The 13,021-nt window shown below is 34.5% G+C and overlaps 1 protein-coding gene across 1 annotated transcript in view; it reads right to left on the bottom strand.

The window, feature by feature from the left end:
• The window catches only part of LOC130898847 (transcription factor SOX-8-like), a 32,609-nt gene extending 28,302 nt beyond the window's left edge, over nt 1-4,307 (bottom strand). The window contains exon 1 of the mRNA XM_057808402.1: nt 3,915-4,307. Within this exon, the coding sequence (XP_057664385.1) occupies nt 3,915-4,135 (221 nt within the window). The 5' untranslated portion in view covers nt 4,136-4,307. The remainder of the gene's footprint in view (nt 1-3,914) is intronic.
• Nucleotides 4,308-13,021: the final 8,714 nt, after the last annotated feature.

The following is a 13,021-nucleotide window of genomic DNA, read 5'->3' as shown; positions in this document are numbered from 1 at the left end:
TATTCATAGTAAGCACAAAGTTTTTCATTAATCCAAGTTTAATGTGAACCGAAGGCATTTTTCAAATCTACAAGAGATACACACTGAAAATTTTGAGATTCTGGTTGAAATTTGAAACTTTCCGGTCACATTTACCTTAAATAGTGTTCAATAGAGTTACGCACTCCCCGTATAATATTCGGTAAATATCTAACAAACCGTCAGTCCACGTGGACTCATCATCTCCACTGTTTATACCAATGAAAACATCGAATCGTAAATATGAATGCATTTCTATTGGCAGAAGCCGTATGTACACAATTTTTTTGAAATATTCCTGCCATGAGCAGTGGGTTCGTTTAGTGAGATTCATTTAATTCATAAATTTCATTAAATAAATAGAATGGCGTTCTTTAGACCATGGGCGAACGAAGACAAATAAATTGTATAGTGTAGTGAGAATAAAGACAGATAGATATGAATTTAATAATAAAGATTTAGATATACAAACACAGCAAGTTATTTTAAATGTTTAAAAAAGGAAAATATTCAGTAATCATAATAAGAATTGCTGATTTGACTAGAGTAAATAAGTTTTCTATTTACCGAGTAGTCACGAGTGCGCTAAAAAAACTGGACAGCTGATTATCATGAAGATATGACAGCAGAATTATTTGAAAAGTGATTTAATGAACAGCTTTTACCTAACATTCCACCACAGTCAGTAATCGTTATGGACAACGCATCCTACCACTCGTGGTAACTCCTTAAGATACCAAATATCACCCTCTCTACAACCCTTCATAATTCAATGAAAAGATGACTGTAGTTCAGACGATTCTGACTACCATTATTATTTAGAAAGTTACTTTGAAATTGGAATGTTCCTTTTTCTTTTGTATTATTTGCAAATAATTCATTTTCCTTTATGATTTTTGCTTTGAAATTTCGTTTTCCAGAAAAAAAAACGAATGGGGTACAAAAAGGGTTTAGTTCACGTCTGGTACCCTGTTTAAACCAAACGCCCTTGTCGGCAAGGGCTTTTCTAATCTGTAATTAATATTGGAAAATTTATTTATTTATTTATTTCCACCCTACGGCACAAGGGTTTAACGGGCGAAAATTCAATGCCACAGAGACTTCTAAGCTTTAATTTTTGCTCCATTTGTTAATTTTCAGAATATTTAAGTGCCGATTTTCTCGATTTTTGAATTACATTCGTTTCCTTTAGAATGTTGCTTAAATATTTTATTTTATTTTAGTTATTCCATTAGTCATCTTGATCTATAGCTTAATTCGCGGGGTTTGATAATAGATGGCGTTCCAACCTGCGTTGGAAATCTACTGTCTTTTCAGTATATGTCATTCATTTGAAGTGTCAACAACGATAATTTTTTCTTCACTCAAATATGTCGAGCTTTGTTCCTGAAAAAGTGTTTTCGCGAAGAGTTCTTCTTCATTACTTTAATATGAAGAAAAATGCCGCCTAAAGTCATCGTATTTTGGTGTAAGTTTATGGTGAACATGCTCTAGCTAGTCAAAAGTGGTTTGCACGATTTAAAAGTGGCGATTTTGACTTTGACTTTGATTTTGAAAGACGATGAACGTCCTGGGCAGCCAAAAAAGTTTGAAGATGAAGAACTGGAAGCGTTACTCGATGAAGATTGTTGCCCAACACAAGAACAGCTCGCAGAATCTTTGAGTGTCACTCACAAAAGCTAGGAAATTTGGTTCCAAATGAATTCAAGCCGAGAGACGGTTTTGCATGTACGAAATGCTGCTGGAACTCCACACAAGGAAGTAATTTTTGCATGACCAGACACGATGCAATAATTTTCCATCATGACAACGCTCGATCCCACGTTGCTATTCCGGTTAAGAACTATTTGGAAAACAGTGGATGGGAAGTTTTGCCTCACCCGCTATATAGCCCAGAACTTGCCCCTTCTGACTACCATTGAAAACGGTTTACATCAGAACCAGGAATCAAAAATTGGCTTAATTCACTCTTGGCTGCCAAGCCGGCGCAGTTCTTTTAGGATGGGATCCACAAATTGCCAGAAATATGGGAAAAGGTCATAGCTTCAGATGGACAATACTTTGATTAATATTATCGTACATGTTTTTTTTTAAATAAACGTTCAAATTTTGAAAAAAAACCGCACGAATTAAGTTATAGACCACAATATAATATACACATCGCGAACATTCTATTCTTATCCCACAACTCTGGTCAATATACAAAATTCACCTCAGGATGCTTTTTCTCTATGCATTAACCTAGATCTAACACACTTTTTTTCATATATTTTGGCTGTTACAGAATTTACAGAATGTATACTGAGGAACAACCACGAGATGATATCACCAACCACACCAACACTTCTGAGTTCTGAGTCTTTTGATATTTCGATAATATCAAGTAGTTAAATACTTTTCCGAAAAATTTGAAACTGAAACTGTTGAAACAAAAAAACTACAGGCCAAAATATAAAAGGAAGAAACAAAATTGAAAGTTATATGAATAACAACAAATAAAATAAAAGCTAAATAAGAAGTATACACAAGAAAACTATAACGAATAACGAAATTACCTTTTAAAATGTACATGTGGAAATTTTTATAGCTTAAAGTAGCTAAGTAATAATTTGTATTTGTAGTCGTAGAGTAGAAGGCACTTTCCAGTAAATACGCCTCCAAATTATTGCGAAAAGTGGGAAAAGTTGTTATAGATTTGATTTCAATTGGCAAATGATTGTGCACTTTTTTGCGTTGTAAAGTATTGAGCTCTCAATTAATTATGAACGTGGAGTAGTGCTCCGCGTTCTTAAGTGAATGGATATGGAATGATGTTTCTAAAATTGGAAAAGCGTGCTTACGAATTAGGCAAACAGATTCAAAGAAGAAAAAATCAATATATTGAATCGGGAAGGGCGTATCGGAGATGCAACTCAATAAACTGTTAAGTAAGTTTAATTCTTTGGAAACTGATCTTACCACCAAACAGAGAGATCTTAATTTTTTAGATAAAGCTGTAATATTTAACCTCTCATTTTGAAAAATTGTCTACAACAGGTCCCAAGAATTTTATTGATTAAAGACGTCATTGCTGATGTTTTGAGACACAGAAGATTAGAATCGCACCTTGATTAAGAGGTGATTAGGACATTAGATATAATCCTGTAATTATCTATTGAAAATACTTTCATGAGGTATTAAAACACAATCAAACATTTCTGGAAGATCTAAGCTACTACCTGAATGGTCAGCGATATTTAGACTTTCTTCAAAACGATTTCCCACCCATGTTATGTGATATTTATCTAAACATTCGCAGAGTCTAAAGTTTTCTTTACTAAAAATTATTTGTGACTTTGAAATCGGCATTTAGCAAGGTGCAAGCAGTATATAGCCCGAAATGTGAATAATTGGTTTTAGTTGACTCAGTTATTGTGTGGAAACATCGAGTCTCTAGTGTTAATAGGACAGAAAAGTCTGGAATTGGTCGTTGGTTACATTGGACAATTAAATTTTAATCTTCTTCTTGTTTAGTTGAGGATTTTTGTACTATAATACCCAATAATCAACGATGGGCTTTTATAATAGCTTCATTCACAATTTTGTCCACACCCAGATATCTTCAAGTTGTTAAATATTTAGAAAGATGTCAATTCGATATTTCATCAAAAAATTGTAACTATATTAAGACTTGTATTTAGCATTTCTGACCTCCACACAGATCTGACCCAAATCATTTGCTCTGAAGTGCTCCCCGTCCCAAAAAGATCCATGTCCAATCATCTTATTTACTCCAAATATCAAAATTCAAACATCAAGAGAGACTATTGTCGATTGGATAATTATTTACACTTTTACATAAAAACAAATTGATTCTGTGGAAAATTCATTTGTAACTTGGGTGTAAAAAAACTTACTTTGAAGCGATAGGTACCAAAGTCCAATCGTAGCCTTGTAGAACTTTGGTAACGGCATCGTTTATCTCACTTTTGTCCAAGTCTTTAGCGTCCGCGGAAGATATTACACTTTGCAAAACGTGCGTCGCCGGTGACGTCGCCAGCGAAGGCGTCGTAAGGCTAACCGCCGTCGTAGACGAAATATTCACTGACGTAGACCGAGAGATCGAACTAGACATCATTTATTAATAAAAAAAAATATTTAATTATAATAAAAACAACGTTCAAGTAACAAATAAAAACGGTGTCGCTGTCTTACGACCAACAACCGGCATGAAAGAATGCTTTGAGTAACGCTAAAACAGTTTGATATACCTAGTAGGCCGAGATCGTAGATACTTTCGATACCGACTTAAGACATTTTCCGTCTCCGTCGCTGGGGTTTGGAAATACGAGAGTGGGAGAGAGAGTGGCGCAGCCAATGAAGGTTAACGATAGTGGGTTAAGTCCGCCTTGCGCGTCGCATTGGCTGAGATTTTTAATTAAAACAATTTTGAACTTCGAATTAGAATCAACAGATCGCAAGAAGTGTATTTAAATTTTGTTGTTGCTTTTTGTTTAGTAAATTTGAAACGGAATAAAAGCAACTATTAACGTGGTAGATGTGCTGTTATTAAAATTATTATTGCCGCCTTATGGTGGGTCTACACGATACGGCCTACCATAAAATTCTATGGAATTTTGTCTATCGGTGTAATCCAAAAGTCGGAGTAAGAAAGTTGAATTGTATTTTCAGAACGAAAATCCTCAATACTTTGATTCGATTTTTGCATCAAATCAAAGATCCATAACTCTAGGATTTAATTAAATATACGAGGATATATTGAAAAATTCTTGGTCTACTATAGAACCAAACAAAATTTCAATGTTTCTTCTTGTTCTGCAAACCGGACCTCCACAGCTTTTATTACCTCCTCGTTGGAAGAAATTTTCAAACTTTTTTTCAATTGATGAAAGAGATGATAGTCGAACGGAGCCCAAACATAAAATATTCAGTGGAAAAGTGTGGTTTTTCCGCAAAATGAGTAAAGAGTTTTGGAGCCAGGTTAATTGATGTTCACGAAGGTAAACCTCTATTATGGGACTCTAATAATGAGGATTATAAAAACGAAATCAAAAGAAGAGATACATTAGATGACATTGCAAAAGATTTAGGTGTAAATAATGTCGTCGAGATTAAAAGAAAGATTAAAACTCTTCTAGTGCAATATAGACCAGAGAAAAAGTTACTAGCGACAAATTATGAGCCCCCCGAGATAGGGGCCACAGAAAAAAAGAAGAAGCTTTGGTGGGGATTTAACTGACTAACTCAACACCCCGGGAAACGTTTTCCAGCGTTGTATCAGTCCAATTGGAAAATAGCGACAGTCAAGTGGGATCACCATCCACGCTATATTGTGATTGTGATTTGTAATTAAAAAACTGTGACCCGCTGGTGATTGCAATACAATATGCTTATCATCAAGGGCTCCTAGACATTAATACTTACTTTTTAATATATTTTTTAGAGGTTCTTATTCGTAATTACTGTTTTTTTGATAAAAACAACTACGTCTTATCGACTTACTAGCCTGAATTAACAGAGAAACTCTTATTGATTATTTTTTTGTAAAAAACGGACTTGACAATTTTGAATTTAGTTTGTGAACGCCCTTTTTCACTTCACAGCATCAAACTGTAACCTTCAGTTTATTCAGTAGACATACAACCTTTTCATCATGGCGAAGTACACGAATAAACAACGTTTGCAAATCTTGAAAATTTACTACAGAAATTCGGAGTCGGTGGCCGCTACTTTAAGAGCGTTAACTCCGATTTTCGGTCGTAATTCTCGACCTAATAGACATGTAATAACAAGTTTAGTAAAAAAGTTTGAATCTACCTATTCGTTGTGTGATATTTCCGTGCCAGTGAGTCTAGGGGTTAGTCGAAGTGTCGAAAATATCGCTGCCGTTGAAACGTCCGTAGCAAATGATCCAAATCAGTCAATTCCACGGCGTTCTCAAGAGTTGGGCATCCCCAAGACCATTTTAAGGGTGAATTTTGCATAAGGATCTTACTCTACACCCATACAAGATCAAACTCACTCAAAAATTAAAAAAAAAAGATGCGTCGAAATGATCAATTTCATCGCAAAATCATCTTCAGTGACGAAACTCATTTCTGGCTGAATGGATTTGTCAATAAACGAAATATTCGGTATTGGGCGGATGAAAATCCACTTCATGTGAATGGTGATCGTTATCGCGCCATGATTATCGATTATTTTTGGCCCGAATTGCAATATATGGACTTGGACAGCACGTGGTTTCAACAGGTCGCCGCCACAAGCCACACTGCACACGTTACAATCGATTTATTGAAGAACAAGCTTGAGCGTGTTATCTCAAGAAATGGACCAGTCGATTGGCCGCCTCGTTCGTGCGATTTAACGCCTCTAGATTTTTTTCTTTTGGGCTACGTCAAGTCATTGGTCTAAGCTAATAAGCCGACGACGTTGGAAGAGTTCAAAGCAAACATTGAACGCGAAATAGTCGCCGTTTCGACCGAAATGTGTGGCCGAGTCATGGAGAATTGGGTCCAACGAATCAACCGCTGCCATATGAGCAAAGTCGAGTTTGGTTGTACTTCAACTCGATAATAAACTTTGTGTGATATCTCAAATGGTTTTCATTTTATTTTGAAAAAAAGTCGTCAAGTCCCCTTATTGGAAAACACCTTATAATAGTACGGAATTTTCCGCCTGGTTAGTGATTTTTTTAAAACAAATTTATTGAGATAATTAGTCGTTTACATTGGCTCTGAAATTCCCCAACGTTAAATTTCAAATCAAACAACAATCAAAGTGGTACGCAGATACCTACACGACGGAATTCTATTTTGATCTTGGTGTAATGAAAAATACGGTTTCTCACATTTAATGAGTCTCGAACGATAAATAGGTAGCAAATTATTTCGACGAGTTAATAATAATTAAGTCAGTGCCAGTGAAGTGAACCCCTACTCACTACATACTACGTCACATTAATCAACAAACTCACAAAATATAGGTTCTCAATCTTAATAAACCAGCGGCGTATCGTACGTTTTCTCAAATATCTGAGAATGTATTCGAATTTTCAATCGTCTACCACAAAACTTATGATCTCTATATTGTTTGTAATTACAGAACACCTGACGTTGGCGTGCATACTTTCTGTTACAAATTACTGAAATTACTGGAGTCTTTACCTCTAAAAAGCAAACTAATAGGCTTGTTTCCACTAAGAATAAATCGGATGACTTTGAGTTCCTAATGATTAGCCTTGATAATTAGATTAGTAAATAATAAAACAACTTTTTTTACAAAAATAATGAAAGATTAATAATATTTTTGGAAAATAAAATCGACTTTTTGATATAAAGTGACCAGGTTATTTCGAGTTTTCAGCAATTATTGTTGTTTGTGGAATCATGATTTAACAAAGCAATTTGTCCGAAATTGACGCCGTTTTGCTTGACAAATTTTTTGCAATGAACACCTACATTTGTTCATCGGAAGTAGTCCGCAATGTTAAATCTTGTATGAAAGTATAGAAGATAAAATAGACCCTTTGGGTCGTAGTGTATACGAGACCCCAAAATCCATAAATAGTACAAAACATTCAAGCTTAAAATCGACCGACACCTCGCAATTTTAAGGACCTTTATCGATCTTTTTGAAAATTTGAAATCAAGTTCATCTTACCTTCAAACCTGACTTGGTCGCTAAGTATGCTTTTCATTTTTAAGGGGTGGAAATCACCCCTTACTCCAATAAATTGAAAACTAATGAATTAAAGCGGCAATGGGCTATAGTTATGTTCAAATATAATAAATTTGTTTGTTTTATATCATAATTTTAATATTTTGATATTTTACAGCTCACCTACCCTTAAAAACAACCCCTCATACAAAGATTTATTCAAAAAATGTGGTAGAAAACACGAAATTTGTTTTATTTTGGATCGTAATAGGAAAATTTTTTTTCTTCAAGTATAAGAAATCTGATCCTCGATATTTTTAATAATGCAACCACCAAAAACCACCCCTTAGAATGGAAAAAATTGCAAATTACTAAATGGAAGCGATTATGGTGGCTCATTATGTTCAAACATGTGAATTTATGAATTTATTGTTTTTTTTTTACAATGTAAGTAATATTTCTACTTTTTATATGTAACTACCCTTAAAAACTACCCGGCATTTTGCATTTATCCATACACCATTTTGTAGGGAATTTCATAAGCTACAAAACCATGAGAGTTGCAAACCTTTTAGGCCCTTTTCTTTAGAGAATTTTGATGTTAAAGGGTGAAAAAGACTCTCCCTTAGTATTGAAATTATTATTTTAAAAGCTTATATCTTGTTTAATTTTCAAGCTACTGAGTTTAAAAAAAAAGCGAAATGTTCAGTAAAATAAAAGCTAAATTTTAGTTACAACAAAATTTTTTCGTTAATCCAATAGTTTTTGAGATATTTTGAAAAAATAAAGTTTTTTTTTTAAATCGGAAAAAAAACTTAACTTTTTTCAAAATATACGTGTTCTAAACCATTCAAACTTTTGGAACGTGTTGTTAGGGCTTAAACAAAAATAATTTTACATGGGCTACGATTAATTTTAATATTGCCGCACGTGGTGTCAAATTTATTTTTTCCCAAATTCGAGTTACTTCACTTATTTTCACCATAACTCGCTTAATTTTCGGACTAGACGGTTTTATAAAAGCTCATTTTAAAGGTCTGAAAAAGTACTTTAAAAATGTTTATTACAATTTTTTATGAAAAATTGATCGTTTTTCCGTTATTTGAGCTCAAACCTCTGCATAAATTTACGAAAAAGCAAAAATTCAATTTAAACTGACTAATTTCTTTGTTTTTTTATAGGCTTCAATTTTTTTAGGCATAAGTTTTTCCAGAAAATGCCTAATTTTCGAGTTTTTCGTGGAAAAATGTCGAAAAACGTGTTTGTTTTTAAAATTTTCAATCGCGAATAACTCAGAAATTATTCACATAAATAAAAAAGTTCATTCCACATTTTCTTCATAAAATTTAATTCTCTATCGATTCCCGGTTATTTTGAAATTTCAAATAAGCATACATTAGCTCCAAATTAAGTTTGTTATTTGCATCGTTTTTGAGCTTCTGTCAAAATTTCAAACTAAAATCATACATACATTGCGATTTTCGTTTTCAGTCTTTTCATCAAAGTATTTTTATCATTTCACAATTTAATAGGAATATTTTCAATTATACGTTCTCGTTTTTTTTTTTTTGTAAACGTACCAATATTTAATTAAATTAATAATTTTTGTTGTTTCACGTTGTACACACAATTTTTGTCATCTCGATTTTTAACATTGCGCCTACACCAATGTACAAAACAATGCTCCCTTCCGCATATCCAGAAAGAGGAAAACAAATGGTTGAAGGAATTAATGATGGGGATCTGTGGAACCGCCGCTGTCAGGCCGATGATGCCTGTGCCGACATTGCCGGTGCATATGTGACATTTATGGGGCGTATCGCACGCCGTGACGCATGTCGTCAGTCGGTCCTTGCTATCCTTACCTGCATCTCTCTACCACTAATGACTGTTTAAATAGAACTCTGCATTATCTACGATATCATCGACGGCATTAATCTTAATATTTTTGAGGTTTCTTTGCCAAACTGGCAATTTCGATAAAATTTTACTTTATGTTAATTGGCGAATGTGTGCGACATTTCAAAAAATATATTATGCGGTGCAAGTTAATAAAATAAATATAGGAATCGAATAGATGTGCTTAATTTCTTAATTATTTGAATAAATCTCGATTTTTATGTATCAACGTTATTTCGGTTTTTATATTACCTCACCACGACGATTTGAATAAAGTACACGGAGGTGATAAGATCTGCCTAAGTAGGATTTGAAATAAGGATGCTTAATACTTAAATTTAATTATTCATACTTAACTGTATGAAACAGTGGTTATTACACTTTAATTACAAACATTTTTGTTTTTGATTGTTGCGTTGTGTTTCGCGGAGTTTGCTCAAAATTATCAAATTATCTTCCGTCCGCGACTGGAAAAAAATAATAATTATTCACTAACTTTTCTATTCCTCATTATTTCCCATATATTTTCTGTTTATACAACCGAAGGCTTTCTCTAAGTCAATATTCCTATAACAATTGGGTATGAACCGGCCCTGGCCTTCAGTACGGAAATGTCCTACGAGGACAGACGTAATCAACCAACTGGAAGTAAAATCACAATAGTCACTGGTTGGACGGAGATGACAGAATATGGCGGTTTAGTGGGTAGGCTACGGGAGTCCCAGATATCCATCGACTCTCCTGCTGGAATTCGTTACTTGGATTCTGAATCTTCTTGAAAAATGGAAGGTTCTAAGACAACATAATAACAAAATATTGCGTTATCATAGCAACGAACAATAAATTATTAGAAGTGTAAGTGTAAAGTTTGACGTGTTCATCGACATTGAGAAAACCGAAAAATTGGAGTATCTAGACATCATCAAGTACTACCTGTATTTAAAAGGGTTGAAAGGTATGCAGATATGAGTGATATTATGGACTGTTTAAAATACGATAATGAACGAAAATTGAATCAATTACCGCATTTACTAGAAAAGCTACTTCAAGAAGACCCAAAGAACTACCCGAAAGACTGCAAACTAAGTAGTAAAATCTAGATTTATCGATAGAAAGTAATAAACCACTAATAACCCTGCGTGGTTGATCCGTAAAAAAAATTATTAATTATAGTTCAGAATAAAATTATTCGATAGAAACAGTGTAAATTAACAGAAAGTTCCAGGACGAGAAAAAGGAATAAATGAGATACCGTATTATTAAAGGACATCAAGGCCCGAAACACCCTGTATATTATTATCATTATTATGGGTTTTAAATAGAATAGGATGTTTGTAGTTGATAATTAGGTGAAAAAATTTTACGTCACGATTTACTTATAGCAATTTCTAGTCCCTATCAGCAGATTAATAAATTTCTTGTTGTATTCCGACAAACTCGTTTGGTGGGCCCTTTTAGAAACGTGCAAATATTCACAGATGGCCAACATTTGTTGTCTACACTCTATTTTCACACATATTAGACACAATAGTTGACGTCAACATATTGCTTGAAGTATTTTTTAAATTCAAAATATAAAATTCAAAAAACCTATAGAGTAACATTTTATTGAACTGAAATCATTAAGACCTAAAAGGAAACTTTGTTTTTTTTTTTATATGTAACATCCTTCCCGAACACTAAGCGACAAAAAATCTACGGAAATCTGTCATTTTGTTTTTCCAAATTCAGAAACCAGTTACATAAAAATATGATATTAAATCCCTTTTCCAAAGCTGGTTTAATCCTTCCATTGTCATTACGTGGCTGAATCATCTTACGAGGATGGTCTCAGAAGTACCTAAACTGACTTAGAGATGGCGGAAGTTGCTTTAAAAATCCCACATCATATGTTTCGAGTTTGAAGAGGCCACGTTGTTTAGTATTTGTTTGGCAGTCATTAATAGTTTCGAATTTTTGGAGCTGCCTCATTCTAGTGAAAAAAGTGTTGGGGAGGGGTTCGAGGCGTCCACCATTTCGTGGAGTTTTAGTCAAGATGGAACAGTACTCGGGGACGCATCGCGCATTTTGCGTACGATCGTATTATCGTAACGGTGATTCAACGTCTGCATCGTGCGGAATATCGTACACGCCACGCCACGCCAAGTGACGATAGCATTAGGAAATGGATCGGGATGTTCGAGAATACAGGTGCGATAGTTAAAATTCAAAACTCTGGTCGCCCTCGTTCAGATGAAGAAACAATTGAAGAAGTTGAGGCGTCGGTTCATCGAAATCCATCTTTATCCATCCGAAAGCGAAGCCAAGCGTTAAACATCAAAAAATCGTCCTTACATTTGATTTTAATGGAAGATTTGCATTTAAAAGCCTATAAAATTCAATCTGTTCAAGAATTGAAGGATACGGACAATACTAATCGACTGAATTTTGCGAACGAAATGATGCAACGATTAAACAACTTTGAAAACGAAGCTGTTCAGCGACGAAGCAAATTTCCATTTGAATGTTTAGTTTAATAAGCAGAATTTTCGGTACTGGGCAGTCGAGAATCCGAGACAAATGCAAGAACGACCCCTGCACAGCCCAAAGGTCGTTGTTTGGGCCGCTAAAGGAATTATTGGTCTTTATTTTCATGAAGATCAACGAGGCCGAGTAATCAATGTGAATAATGACAGTTATTGCGATATGTTGCGAAATTTTTTGGTCCCAGAGTTGCAGGAGTTTGCAGGTTTCAACTCAAGAACGTGGTTCCAGCAGATGGGGCCACTTGCCATACCTCGAAGGAAGTTTTGAATGAATTATTCCCTAATAAAGTCATTTCGCGATGGGGTAACATCAACTGGCCTCCCAGAAGCCCCGACCTTAGCCCTTAGCTGGACTATTTTGTATGGGGATACCTTCGATTGAAGGAAAACATCAGGTCAGAAAGATCTTTGTGTCGACGTGTTATCGCCAATCTTCGTTCCCGTTTAGAAGAGTGCCAGTTGGTGACAGTTAGAAACGGTCTAATATAAATAACATTTTTTCTTGATGAATATTTCAACGTTTATCGAAGATTCGTTTTGTTTAAATTTGTTTCAAGCTAAACAATCTAGTTCAATCAATTATTTTTACGTAATTTCGAAGTCGACTCCAAGGATTAAGAAATGACTAAACGTTATTGAAGATCGTCATCATTAATGAAGAAGAGAAACAGGAAAGGCGAAGAATTTACTTTTATCTTTCGACGATGACCCGTACTTTAACGTTGACACCTGGAGAAAATGCCGACAAAAGAAATACTACGGAGGGTTGATAGTGTTCGACGTGTGAGTTCCGATATTCGTGGGTGTCGGGAATTGCGCTAAATTGTGGAATTTGTGTTTGTGACGATTAGTATTCCACCACATTTCCTTAGTTTATACAGGATACAATCTTTTCGTATTTTAATTGATTTGATTTATTA

Source organism: Diorhabda carinulata, chromosome 10, assembly GCF_026250575.1.
Source record: "Diorhabda carinulata isolate Delta chromosome 10, icDioCari1.1, whole genome shotgun sequence".
Lineage (NCBI taxonomy): Eukaryota > Metazoa > Arthropoda > Insecta > Coleoptera > Chrysomelidae > Diorhabda > Diorhabda carinulata.
The sequence above is the reverse complement of the archived record's forward strand: the minus strand, read 5'-3'. Positions and strand labels throughout refer to the sequence as shown.